The sequence below is a fragment of the Micropterus salmoides genome, unplaced genomic scaffold (genome assembly GCF_014851395.1).
Source record: "Micropterus salmoides isolate LMB-PRFRI ecotype aquatic unplaced genomic scaffold, ASM1485139v1 Ms_hic_scaffold_1803, whole genome shotgun sequence".
NCBI classification, from domain to species: domain Eukaryota; kingdom Metazoa; phylum Chordata; class Actinopteri; order Centrarchiformes; family Centrarchidae; genus Micropterus; species Micropterus salmoides.
The window spans coordinates 1989-15135 of record NW_024040933.1 but is presented as its reverse complement, the minus strand read 5'-3'; the positions used below and the strand labels follow the sequence as shown (position 1 = coordinate 15135).

The 13147-nt window shown below is 43.1% G+C and overlaps 2 protein-coding genes across 2 annotated transcripts; both read left to right on the top strand.

Moving 5' to 3' along the window:
• Positions 1 to 161: 161 nt before the first annotated feature.
• LOC119909660 (ribonuclease inhibitor-like) lies at positions 162 to 1820 on the top strand. The gene is made up of 3 exons (XM_038727877.1): positions 162 to 208; positions 661 to 1029; positions 1436 to 1820. Exons 1-3 carry the CDS (start codon positions 162 to 164, stop codon positions 1644 to 1646), a joined length of 627 nt encoding a protein of 208 aa, XP_038583805.1. The 3' UTR covers positions 1647 to 1820.
• On the top strand, positions 1821 to 12054 carry LOC119909661 (ribonuclease inhibitor-like). Its single transcript, XM_038727878.1, has 9 exons — positions 1821 to 1881; positions 1981 to 2154; positions 2251 to 2424; positions 2514 to 2675; positions 2762 to 2926; positions 8556 to 8711; positions 9029 to 9202; positions 9352 to 9398; positions 10567 to 12054. The coding sequence occupies exons 4-9, from the start codon at positions 2530 to 2532 to the stop codon at positions 11109 to 11111; spliced, it is 1233 nt and encodes a 410-aa protein (XP_038583806.1). The 5' UTR covers positions 1821 to 1881; positions 1981 to 2154; positions 2251 to 2424; positions 2514 to 2529; the 3' UTR covers positions 11112 to 12054.
• The last annotated feature ends 1093 nt before the right edge of the window (positions 12055 to 13147 follow it).

The following is a 13147-nucleotide window of genomic DNA, read 5'->3' as shown; positions in this document are numbered from 1 at the left end:
GAGATGAGGGTCAGGCCAGCAGAATCATCTCCCACATCAAGACATCACGAAGCCTCCACATCATGTGCCACATCCCAGTCTTCTGCTGGATCACTGCTACAGTTCTGGAGGAGGTGTTGGAGACCAGAGAGGGAGGAGAGCTGCCCAAGACCCTGACTGAGATGTACATCCACTTCCTGGTGGTTCAGACCAAACTGAAGAACATCAAGTATGATGGAAGAGCTGGGACAGACCCACACTGGAATAAAAAGAGCAGGAAGATGATTGGGTGTCTGGGAAAACTGGCTTTTGAGCAGCAGCAGAAAGGCAACCTGATCTTCTATGAATCAGACCTGACAGAGTGTGGCATCGATATCAGAGCAGCCTCAGTGTACTCAGGAGTGTTTACACAGATCTTTAAAGAGGAGAGAGGGCTGTACCAGGACAAGGTGTTCTGCTTCGTCCATCTGAGCGTTCAGGAGTTTCTGGCTGCTCTTCATGTCCATCTGACCTTCATCAACTCTGGTGTCAATCTGCTGGCAGAAGAACAAACTACATCCTGGTGGCCTGAAGTGTTTGGAGGTAAATCAACACATTTCTACCAGAGTGCTGTGGACAAGGCCTTACAGAGTTCAAATGGACACCTGGACTTGTTCCTCCGCTTCCTCCTGGGTCTTTCAGTAGAGACCAATCAGTCTCTCCTACGAGGTCTACAGACACAGAAAGGAAGTGTAGTTCAAAGACCAACCAGAACACAGTCCAGTACATTAAGAAAAAGATCAGTGAGAATTTGTCTGTAGAGAAAAGCATCAATCTGTTTCACTGTCTGAATGAACTGAATGACCGTTCTCTAGAGGAGCAGATCCAACAGTCATTGAGTTCGGGAAGTCTCTCCACAGCTAAACTCTCTCCTGCTCAGTGGTCAGCTCTGGTCTTCATCTTACTGTCATCAGAAAAACATCTGGAGGTGTTTGACCTGAAGAAACATTCTGCTTCAGAGGAAGCTCTTCTGAGGCTGCTGCCAGTGGTTCAACACTCCAACAAAGCTCTGTACGTGTACACATAAGTATCTAAACTGAATTATAAACACAACACTTGTTTTTTTGGCCTTTTATTGTGGCCAGCCTAAGACACACCTGTGCACTCCCCATGCTGTCTGAGCATCTTGATATGCCACACCTGTGAGGTGGATGGATTATCTCGGCAAAGGAGAAGTGCTCACTAACACAGAGTTTGACAGACTTGTGAACAATATTTGAGAGAAATAATCCTGTGTACATAGAGAAAGTTTTAGATCTTTGAGTCCAGCTCATGATGAATGGGGGCAAAAACAAAAGTGTTGCATTTATAATTTTGGTTCTGTGTATTTTGAATTTGGTATTACTCTATCAAGAAAAACTATTAACAACAGCTATTGTTTGAATTTTCTTCTCATGTATTGCTGAATCATCTTGAGGCTGAGTGGTTGTAATCTGTCAGTGAGAAGCTGTGAAGCTCTGTCTTCAGTTCTCAGCTCCAAGTACTCTAGTCTGAGAGAGCTGGACCTGAGTAACAACAACCTGCAGGATTCAGGAGTGAAGCTGCTTTCTTCTGGACTGAAGAGTCCACACTGCAGAGTGGAAAATGTCAGGTTAGTGTTCAGCTATTTGAAAATTATGACCCTCTGAGCAGATACTTACTTCATATAGCCTATGCATTATTGAATGGACTGACTGAAAATCCTTTTTAGGTTGATTGTTTGTAACCTCTCAGTGAGAAGCTGTGAAGCTCTGTCCTCAGTTCTGAGCTCCCAGTCATCTAGTCTGAGAGAGCTGGATCTGAGTAACAACAAATTGCAGGATTCAGGGTGAAGCTGTTGTCTTCTGGACTTAAGAGTCCACACTGCAGATTGTCAGTTCTCAGGTGGGTGTGCAGCTATTTGAAAATGATGAGCCTCTGAGCTCATATTTACTTCGTATAGCCTATTAATTATTGAATGGACTGACTGAAAATTGTTTTTAGATTGAGAGACTGTAATCTGTCAGAGAGAAGCTGTGAAACTTTATCGTCAGTTCTCAGCTCCCAGTCCTCTAGTCTAAGAGAGCTGGACCTGAGTAACAACAAACTGCAGGATTCAGCCTTGAATTTGCTGTCGTTTGGACTGAAGAGTCCACACTGTACACTGGCAACTCTCAGGTCAGGATTCAGCTATTTTTAAAATTTTACTCAGAAAGATTTAATTCATTTTTTTATATTTGATATGTGAAATGATTGACTGAAAATGATCTTCAGGTTGATTGGCTGTTACCTCTCAGAGAGAAGCTGTGAAGCTCTGTCCTCAGTTCTCAGCTCCCAGTCCTGTAGTCTGAGAGAGCTGGACTTGAGTTACAACAATGTGCAGGATTCAGGATTGAAGCTGTTGTCTGCTGGACTGAAAAGTCCACACTGCACACTGGAAACTCTAAGGTCAGGATCCAGCTAAAATGATGACTCTCTGAGCTCTTAACCACTACATACATTCATTATTGAATTAACTGATGGAAAATCATTTTTAGGTTGAATGGCTGTAAAATGTCAGAAGGAAGCCATGAAGCTCTGTCATCAATTCTCAGCTCCCTGTCCTGTAGTCTGAGAGAGCTGGATTTGAGTTACAACAATGTGCAGGATTCAGGAATGAAACTATTGTCGAGTCCACACAGTAAACTGGAAACTATAAGGTCAGGATCCAGCTGTTTGAAAATGATGGCTAACTAAGTACTACACATATTGTTAAATTGACTGACTGACTGAAAATTGCTTTTAGGTTGAGTGACTGTAAAGAGGCAGAGAGAAGCTGTGCATCTCAGTGTTCTGCTCTCAGCTCCCAGTCCTCTAGTTTGAAAGAGCTGGACCTGAGTAAGAACCTGCTGGATTCAAGAGTGACGTCTGCTGGACGGAAGAGTCCAGACTTTACACTGGAAACTGTCAGGTCAGATTTCAGCGTTTTGTAATGAGTCATCCTGCAAGTTAAATAAAGAAGCTTTTTAGTCTTTTATGATCCTGTATACAATGTGGCAGTAATATCATAACAAAGACATAGCTGACTTAGAAGCTTGTTGCCAGCATAGTGAGCTTGTCCACAAAGCAGAAATTACATTACATTTAGCTGATGCTTTTATCCAAAGCAACTTACAATTGCTATACATCCCTGAACTCTTGACACACTCACCTTTTGCGTTGGTAACTACCAAAGCTGCAGCCTCTCTGGCCTTGTAGTACACTGCTCAAAAAAATAAAGGGAACACTTAAACAACACAATGTAACTCCAAGTCAATCACACTCCTGTGAAATCAAACTGTCCACTTAGGAAGCAACACTGATTGACAATCAATTTCACATGCTGTTGTGCAAATGGAAAAGACAACAGGTGGAAATTATAGGCAATTAGCAAGACACCCCCAATAAAGGAGTGATTCTGCAGGTGGTGACCACAGACCACTTCTCAGTTCCTGTGCTTCCTGGCTGATGTTTTGGTCACTTTTGAATGCTGGCCGTGCTTTCACTCTAGTGCCAGCGCTGGTAATGGAGGCGCTACCAGGAGACAGGCCAGTACATCAGGAGATGTGGAGGAGGCCGTAGGAGGGCAACAACCCAGCAGCAGGACCGCTACCTCCGCCTTTGTGCAAGGAGGAGCAGGAGGAGCACTGCCAGAGCCCTGCAAAATGACCTCCAGCAGGCCACAAATGTGCATGTGTCTGCTCAAACGGTCAGAAACAGACTCCATGAGGGTGGTATGAGGGCCCGACGTCCACAGGTGGGGGTTGAGCTTACAGCCCAACACCGTGCAGGACGTTTGGCATTTGCCAGAGAACACCAAGATTGGCAAATTCGCCCCTGGCGCCCTGTGCTCTTCACAGATGAAAGCAGGTTCACACTGAGCACATGTGACAGACGTGACAGAGTCTGGAGACGCCGTGGAGAACGTTCTGCTGCCTGCAACATCCTCCAGCGTGACCGGTTTGGCGGTGTGTCAGTAATGGTGTGGAGTGGCATTTCTTTGGGGGGCCGCACAGCCCTCCATGTGCTCGCCAGAGGTAGCCTGACTGCCATTAGGTACCGAGATGAGATCCTCAGACCCCTTGTGAGACCATATACTGGTGCGGTTGGCCCTGGGTTCCTCCTAATGCAACACAATGCTAGACCTCATGTGGCTGGAGTGTGTCAGCAGTTCCTCCAAGAGGAAGGTATTGATGCTATGGACTGGCCCGCCCGTTCCCCAGACCTGAATCCAATTGAGCACATCTGGGACATCATGTCTCGCTCCATCCACCAACGCCACGTTGCACCACAGACTGTCCAGGAGTTGGCGGATGCTTTAGTCCAGGTCTGGGAGGAGATCCCTCAAGAGACCATCCGCCACCTCATCAGGAGCCCAGGCGTTGTAGGGAGGTCATACAGGCACGTGGAGGCCACACACACTACTGAGCCTCATTTTGACTTGTTTTAAGGACATTACATCAAAGTTGGATTGGCCTATAGTGTGGTTTTCCACAATAATTTGTAGAGCACTTTTCAAAAACAAGTTACAAAGTGCTTTAACAAGTGTAAAGACAATAATACCCAAAAGACAATAATACAAAAACAATACAAGATAAAAGCATGAAAACATTGAAAAGACTAAAATACATGTTTAAGATAAATATAAAAATAGTAAAATAGAATAAAATAAAAGGGATAAAATAAAGTCAAATAAGATCGGGAAAGGCTCTCCTATAAAAGTATGTTTTAAGAAGGGACTTAAAAGAGTTCACCGACTCAGCCGACCTGATTTCCTCGGGCAGGCTGTTCCAGAGCCTCGGGGCCCTGACAGCAAACGCTCTGTCCCCTTTAGTTTTCAGTCGAGACTCTGGAACAGACAACAGACCTCTGCCCGAGGATCTCAAGGTACGTGCTGGTGCGTATGGGACTAAAAGTCAGAAATATAACAAGGCGAGAGGCCATGAAGAGCTTTAAAAGTGATCAATAGAATTTTAAAGTCAATTCTAAAACATACTGGGAGCCAGTGTAATGAAGCTAAAATAGGAGTAATGTGGTCATATTTCTTTGTTCTGGTTAAAAGCCTGGCAGCTGAGTTCTGGACAGTCTGGAGTCGATCAGTAGATTTTTGGGTTAAACAGGTGAAAAGGCTGTTGCAATAATCCAGGCGTGATGAGATGAAGGCGTGTAAAATGGACTCGGTGTCCTTAAAAGTTAACATAGATCAAATTTTTGCTATATTTCTAAGTTGATAAAAACATGATTGAACAAGCTTTGTGGTGTGCTGCTCGAAATTTAAATTACTATCAAACCAAACACCAAGGTTCTTTGCCACAGACTTAATGTGATTTACTAGGGAACCAGCAGATGGCAGTATTTGTTTTGCCGTCTGCTGAGACCCGATGACCAGGATTTCTGTTTTGTCTGAGTTCAGCTGGAGGAAATTATTTGACATCCATTTTTTAACTTCACAAAGGCAGTTGTTAAGTGAACTCAGCATTCCAGGGTCTGTGGATCTGACGGGCAAGTACATTTCTGTGTCATCAGCATAAATATGAAAAGAAATACCATGTTTATGGATAATATGTCCAAGGGGAAGCAGATACAAGGAAAACAAAATGGGTCCTAAGACCGACCCCTGAGGCACACCATATTTAACTGGACAGAACGAGGAGACATAGTTGTTTACAGACACGCAAAACTTCCTATTTGACAGGTAGGATGAAAACCATTCTAGGGCAGTACCAGAGATCCCCACCCAGTGCCTCAGTCTGTCTAACATGATGTTGTGATCAATGGTGTCAAAAGCAGCGCTAAGGTCCAGGAGTACCAGGACTGAGCACATGCCTTCATCAGCAGACATTAAAAGGTCATTGGTGACTTTAAGCAGGGCAGTCTCAGTGCTGTGGTACTTCCTGAAACCAGACTGAAACTTTTCAAATATTTTGTTATTTTCCAGTACAGTGAGCGGCTGTTTGGACACAATTCTTTCTAGAATCTTTGCAATAAAAGGCAGTTTTGAAATTGGTCTAAAATTATGTGGGAGGGAGGGATCTAAACCACGTTTCTTTAAAAGTGGGTTCACGCAAGCCGTTTTAAAATAATCAGGGACACAACCAGTAGATAGGGAGCTGTTGAAAACAGAGATCAAATGGGGCCCAACAGAATCTATTACTTTTAGTAAGTACTTTGTAGGTATTACATCAAGTGGGCTGGAGGACACTCTCATTTGTGATACTGTTTTTAAAAGCTCAGACAAGTCGATGGGATAAAACTGGTTAAAACTCTCTTGTTGCTGGTGAGGAACCTCTGAGTAAGAGGCTGCGGGGGTTATAGAGGCTCTGATTGACACCACCTTATTGGTAAAATAAGATTCACAGTCATCATTACTTCCAGCTGAGGCACAAGGAGGGGTTGGGTTTACCAGCTGATCCACAGTCTTAAACAGAAACCTGGGATTGTGTTTATGTGTAGTAATGAGTTAGGAAAAATAGTGTGTTCTTGCATCCTTAACCAAGTTATTGTAGTTAATTAATAAATCCTTCAGACTGAGGTAATGGACTTGGAGACTGGATTTTTTCCATCTGCGCTCTGCTTTCCTGCATTCCCTTTTTAGGCTGCGAATGCTGTCATTTATCCAGGGTTGCTTATAGTCGCAACCCTGGATAGTCGCATCCACTTTACAAGCTTTGAACATGGTCCAATATGTCCACCGAGGGGTAAATAAAGATCTTGCAGACAATGGGGCTGGGTCAGAAGTTCAAAGATAACACTTCTAAAGCTCTGGAACTACACTGCTCAAAAAATTTAAGGGAACACTTAAACAACACAATGTAACTCCAAGTCAATCACACTCCTGTGAAATCAAACTGTCCACTTAGGAAGCAACACTGATTGACAATCAATTTCACATGCTGTTGTGCAAATGGAATAGACAACAGGTGGAAATTATAGGCAATTAGCAAGATCTGAAGTTGTTCAGTCCTGTGGTCCTTGATTTTTTGGGGACAGGGATGATGGTGGAGGCTTTGAAGCAGGCTGGCACATGGCATGTCTCCAGTGAGGTGTTAAAAATGTCTGTGAACACTGGAGACAGCTGATCAGCACAGTGCTTCAGGGTGGATGGGGAGACAGAGTCCAGCCCAGCTGCTTTGTGGGGTTTCTGCCTCCTCTGTTGACATCCCCCCCTGAGATGGAGAGAGGAGGGAAGGGGTGGAGATGGTCAACTCTGAGGAGTGGGGGGAGGAGATGGTGGACAGGGCTTGAAGCTGAGCGGAGGAGTCACGGGGGATGGTGTCCTATTGGCGGCAGTAGAACTGGTTCAGCTCATTTGCCAGGCGAGAGTCGTTGATGGAGTGGTGGGCTTTGGGTTTGTAGTTAGGAGTCTCAACCCCCTCCAGACAGAAGTAGCATTGTTTGCAGAGAACTGGTTCTTTAGCCTCTCTGCGTATAGTCGTTTAGCTTCTCGCACCTCCTTGCTAAACCTGTACTTCTGCATCTGGCTCGTCCCCACCCCAAAAATGCCTCCTCCTTTTCCAACCTTAGCTGTCTGAGTTTGGCTGTAAACCAGGGTTTGTCATTGTTATAACTCACCCTGGTGCATGTTGGTATACAAGTGTCCTCACAGAAGCTGTTATAGAACGTCACAGCCTCTGTAAACTCGTCCAGATTGTTGGTAGCAGTCCTGAAAACATCCCAGTTAGTGCAGTCCAAACACGCCTGAGGATCCTCAACAGCTTCACTAGTCCACTTCTTTGATGTCCTCACTACAGGTTTACAGAGCTTTATTTTTTGCCTGTAAGCAGGAATCAGGAAGATCATGACTTGATCAGAGTATCCCAGTGGAGCGCGTGTGACGGCGTGATAGGCACTGCTAACTGTGGTGTAGCAGTGTTACCCTCTCTGGTTGGACACTTAATGTCCAATAATTCCACTGATGACGTGAGAAAAGTGGGAACTAAATCTGCTGGAGTTGTTCCCCTGATGTTCGTGAGCTCTTCTCTGGTAAAAGAGCACCGGGAATCACAGCCGAAAACTGAATTAACACACAAAAACAGAACAAAACAAAGAGCACCTACCACCGAGGCCACTATGTATCTAGACATCTAGAATATTAGAACATCTAGAATATTAGAAAGAGCTGATGCTAGTCAACCAGTACAAGCATGACTTCAGTGCTCTGCCTGAACCAACAGTATGAACAGAGGACTTATGTAAAAGTATAATATAGAATGTCTGTGAAGATTCTCAGTCATCCAGGTGGATTAAAATCAAGGGCATCTGGACTTGGTTGAAGAAGATACTCGAACATGTTTCACCTCTCATTCAATAGGCTTTTTCAGTTCTGACTGACTGGCAGGAAATCCCACCTATTTAACCTTTGTGTGGGCGTTATCAAGGTGATGGATGTAGCTTGGTTTGTTAGTGTCCCTGGAAATTGGATCTGGGAACAAATGGATCTTTCTTTTGAAGTTGCCCTTGAATTTAACCCACCTTCGATATAACATAGAACTAATTTTACTTTAGACAGTTTACACTGAGGTCCTGTTTGTTTGTGTGTGTGTGTGTGTGTGTGTGTTTAGTCTTTCAGACAGTCTTATCAAGAAGAAAGGCTGTCCTTCTCTGTCCTCACCTCTGATCTCCAACCCCTCCCATCTGAGAGAGCTGGACCTGAGCTACAATCATCCAGGAGACTCAGGAGTGAAGATGGTGTCTGCTGGACTGGAGGATCTACACAGGTATAGACAAACAGAAAGACCATCTGCCATTCATCAACACTGGTGTCAATCTGCTGTGAGAAGAACAAACATTTCTTGGTTATCTTAACATGGTTATAAAAGTTAGGAGGCAAATCAACACATTTCTACCAGATTGCTGTAGACAAGGCCTTACAGAGTCCAAACGGACACCGGGATTTTTTAGTTTGCTTCTTCCAGGATCTTTCACTCGACATCAATCAGTCTCTCCTACGAGGTCTACTGAGATACATCTCAGTACGACAGAGAAAGGTAGTTCTTGTTGGTGGTCAAATGCATCTGTTTGTGTGTGTGTTTAGTCTGTCAGGCAGTCTGATCACAAAGAAAGGCGGTAAATCTCTGGCCTCAGCTTTGAGCTCCAACCCCTCCAATCTGAGAAAGCTGGACCTGAGCTGCAATCATCCAGGAGACTCAAGAGTGAAGCTGCTGTCTGCGGGACTGGAAGAATCGCACTGCAAACAGGACACTCTCAGGTATGAACAAACAGAAAGACGGGACACTCAAGAATGGACAGATGGGCAACAGCAGCTCTCACATCATTTCTCTGTCACCGACTAACTGTTTAATGGTGTAAATGAGTGAAAGTGTATGAAGTTGATTCTGACTTTGTCTCTACCTCCAGCATTGACCGTGGTGGACTGCAGAGGCCAAAATGTGGGGTCAGAAAGTGTGAGTGTTTTTTGATTCATAAGTACACAGCTGAACATGTTAGTAAATGTAAACGTACAGCTGAGTAAGTGGTCAGTCCCCCAAAATATAGTGCTGAATAGCATCGTAATTTAGGTGGCCAGAGACTCCAGCAAGGCAGGAATTCATTTGGCAGAAAGAAAAAGATGAAACCTTAATCTGTGTGATCAAGATCTCAGGATGCTTATTTACCAACAAAGCAAGAGAGTTGCAATTTAGAGTTATACGTAGTCTTTAAATTACTCTGGTGAGTGGATTTCAGACAGTCCCTACGGTTTCACATTAGATTTGGACCACTATGGAACCAATCACTTTAGAAGCTATATAAGCTTCTCAAGGTACATTTCCATGTAGATATTTAATATGCCACTATCCAGTCATTATGAATAATGACCTTTGTTATATATCTAATTGTATGAACATTCTGTCATGGTGTTTGTTTTAAATGAATTATTAATTGAGTTTTTTCATTTTCTGTGAGGATTTTTTTAACCTTTATTTAAACAGGAAAGTCCCATTGAAACATTGTCACCTTCAGGTGCTGCCCATAAGCTCATACAAGTTTGACAGATATAAGTTCTTGTGTTCAAGTAGCCTTCAGTTTTCTACTCTGGATTTGTTTAATAAATTAGTGTTCAAAATCCTACAAGTCATAACCACAACACAACCTAATTAATCTAAAATTCTCAAAGATCTTAAAGTGAATTGAGATGAATTTACCATCAAGTTCCTCCCTGAATGGGAGGCTTGGGACCAAATGTACGATACTTTTGCAAAATACCATATATACTGGATTTTCCCACAAGAGCTGGTATTTATATAAACATAATGTGTGATGGTCACACTGACTTCAGACCAGCATGCACATGTTTTCTAGAGCCAGCTGCGGTTGATAAGTTGGCTAGAATGAGAGACAGAAGCTTAATAATTAAACATTGCTGTCGTTGTTGGAAGATACACTAATAGTGTGTTTTTCAGTGTACACCGCAATCTGTGAATCACTAACTATTCTTATTTACCTTAGAGGCATAATTTTATTTCACTATGTTTTATTCATGATATTCTTTATTGTGCAGCACTTTGTAGTTTAAGTCAGTTTCAATAACAGCACAATAAAGTAACTCACTGTCTCTCATGTTCTCTCCATCAGATGCCTGTGAACTGGAACTGGACACAAACACAGCAAACAGAAACCTCAAGCTGTCTGACAGCAACAGGATGGTGACATATTCGACAGAGGATCAGTCATATCCTGATCATCCAGAAAGATTTGTCTGCCCTCAGCTGATGTGTACAAATCGTCTGACTGGTCTCTATTACTGGGAGGTCAAGTGGACAGGCATGGTTGAAATAGCTGTGACTTACAGAGGAATCAGAAGGAACGCACAAAGTAATGACTGTGTGTTTGGAATGAATGATCAGTCCTGGAGTCTGAGCTGCTCTGATGTTGGTGGTTACTCTGTCTGCCACAATAAGAGAAAAACATCTATCCCCTCTTCCACCTCCTCCTCTGTCTCTCACAGAGTAGGAGTGTATGTAAACTGTCTTGCTGGCATTCTGTCCTTCTACGAAGTCTCTCTTGGCAAACTGATCCCCCTCCACACCTTCAACACCACATTCACTGATCCTGTTTATCCTGGGTTTGGTTTCTGGTCTGGTTGTTCTGGTTCCTCAGTGTCTCTGTGTTCTCTGTAGTTTAGGGTCAGAAACACCGCAGATTGAAGATCAGCTGCTGAAATCAAAGCCCACCTCTCAGCTCTGTTCAGCATCACACACACTGTGTCTTAGACTCAAACACAATCATCAACATTTTAACAGTTTACAGAGGTCATGTTCTGCTCATTCTCAGGTTCCTAATGTTATTAAGTGGTTGTACCAGAACAGGTTTACATGGTTTAACTTTTAAACCATATTATTTTCACCCTGTGTGTTGAACTCTCTGTTTTAGTAACCGAGTGAGGCATCTCACCTCTGCCAACAAAGGCCAATTTGACCAATGGTAATACAGCACCAAGGTGGTTATCTTGGCACCCCGGGGATGCACGGCTAACTGAGCTAACTAGCTAAGATGCAGACAGATAATGTACAGTTAGTAACAGTTAGAGGTTTAACAAAAAGGAAAGCTATCCATCATGATCTTATATCAATCAAGAAGCTCTGTAAATCATCTTTGTACTGGGTTCCCTGTTCTGGTTGTGTTTGGTGCTGTTCATGCAGCGTTTAAACTTTGTATCTACTCGCTCTAAATCATCTTCCTGATGGCAGCACCTCATAATCTATCTTCTCAATCAAAATATTTTCTCAATCAAATATGATCCATATAGTGCAAAACAAATCACATCATATATATTTTGATTTCATGGGAATAAGAGATTTTATTATTGGATGTTTCTCTAAAAATACACTGAGCAGACAACGCCACTTTGATACCAAGGTCCTTATACTCTTGTCTTTATTTGCGTATTTGGTATTGAAGTGATCCAAAATCATTTCTCTCTGGATGACAACAGCAGGTGAAACTTTATTCTACTTTCTCAAACGTGCAAGCCATTCTCACTGGGGCCCCTCAGAGATGTAAGCTCACCCCATCTTTTCACATTATATACATATGAATGCAGAAGCCGGTACAAAACAACTATATTTTAAGTGTTAAGTGATACAGCCATACTAAGTCTACTGAAAAATGACTCTAACATTAATGTTTATAAGGCAGAGCTAGAAGAGGTGGTGCAGTGGTGTGAAGAGCACAACCTGAGACTGAATATAGGAAAAACTAAAGAAATGGTATTTGATCCCAGGTTTATTAGTGATCACATCCCTGTCTTAATCAATGAGGAAAGAGTATTTAGGGATTCATTTTGATCAATTAAACTTGATAAACAGTAAGGGATGAGGGATGTGGGTGTTTGTATCAGGGGGCAGGGACTTGGTGTGGGCTTTTGTGCAACATGCAACATGGTTTAGCTAGGAACCGTTCTTTACTTTAAAATGTCTTTGTTCATTTATCTGTATTTACTGTCAGTGGGTGTTAGTGACCTGGAGCCGGTTGCACCAACAGGGCTTATGCCTGGTCTTAAGGTAAGTAGGTCTTAACTCAGCATACCGACCTAATAGTTATGACAGTTGCACCATACAGGCTTAAGTCCTCTTCTCACTAAGACCAGGTGTAAATCTTACGCCTAGTCAGTAGCAGGCGTAAAGTAAAAATCTAGGAAAGTTTCTATAGTAACCACTTGATAACTCAGCAGTAAAGACATGGCGCGCCTTATACACAGACTTTACAATGAGCGGGCTTTTAGACGGGAGAGAGTTATTAGGGACAGAAGCAATCCATTGGACATTTACAATGATGAGGAGCTGATTCAGAGGTTTCGGTTTTGTCGGAGAGATATATATGAACTTGTTGAAGAGCTGTCACCCGACTTACAGTTTGTGTCGGATCACAACGCAGCATTGACACCCGCATTACAGCTGTTTTTATGCAAATGCTGCGTTTCAAAACACTGTTGGAGACATGATTAATGTCCACAAATCCAGTTCCAGCTTTTCCTGCTTGGCCTGTAATTTCTTTGTTTCAGCCTCCACTCTAACAATTTCTTTTTCAAGAAGTGTCTGCTGCAGATCTTCCAGCTTCCTCCTCCGTTTCATCGGCGGTGCACCGCTGCTGCCTTCATGAGTATTTTGTGGAGTGACTGGGGCCTCCATCGAGTCTGAAAATACAGAGAATCTGT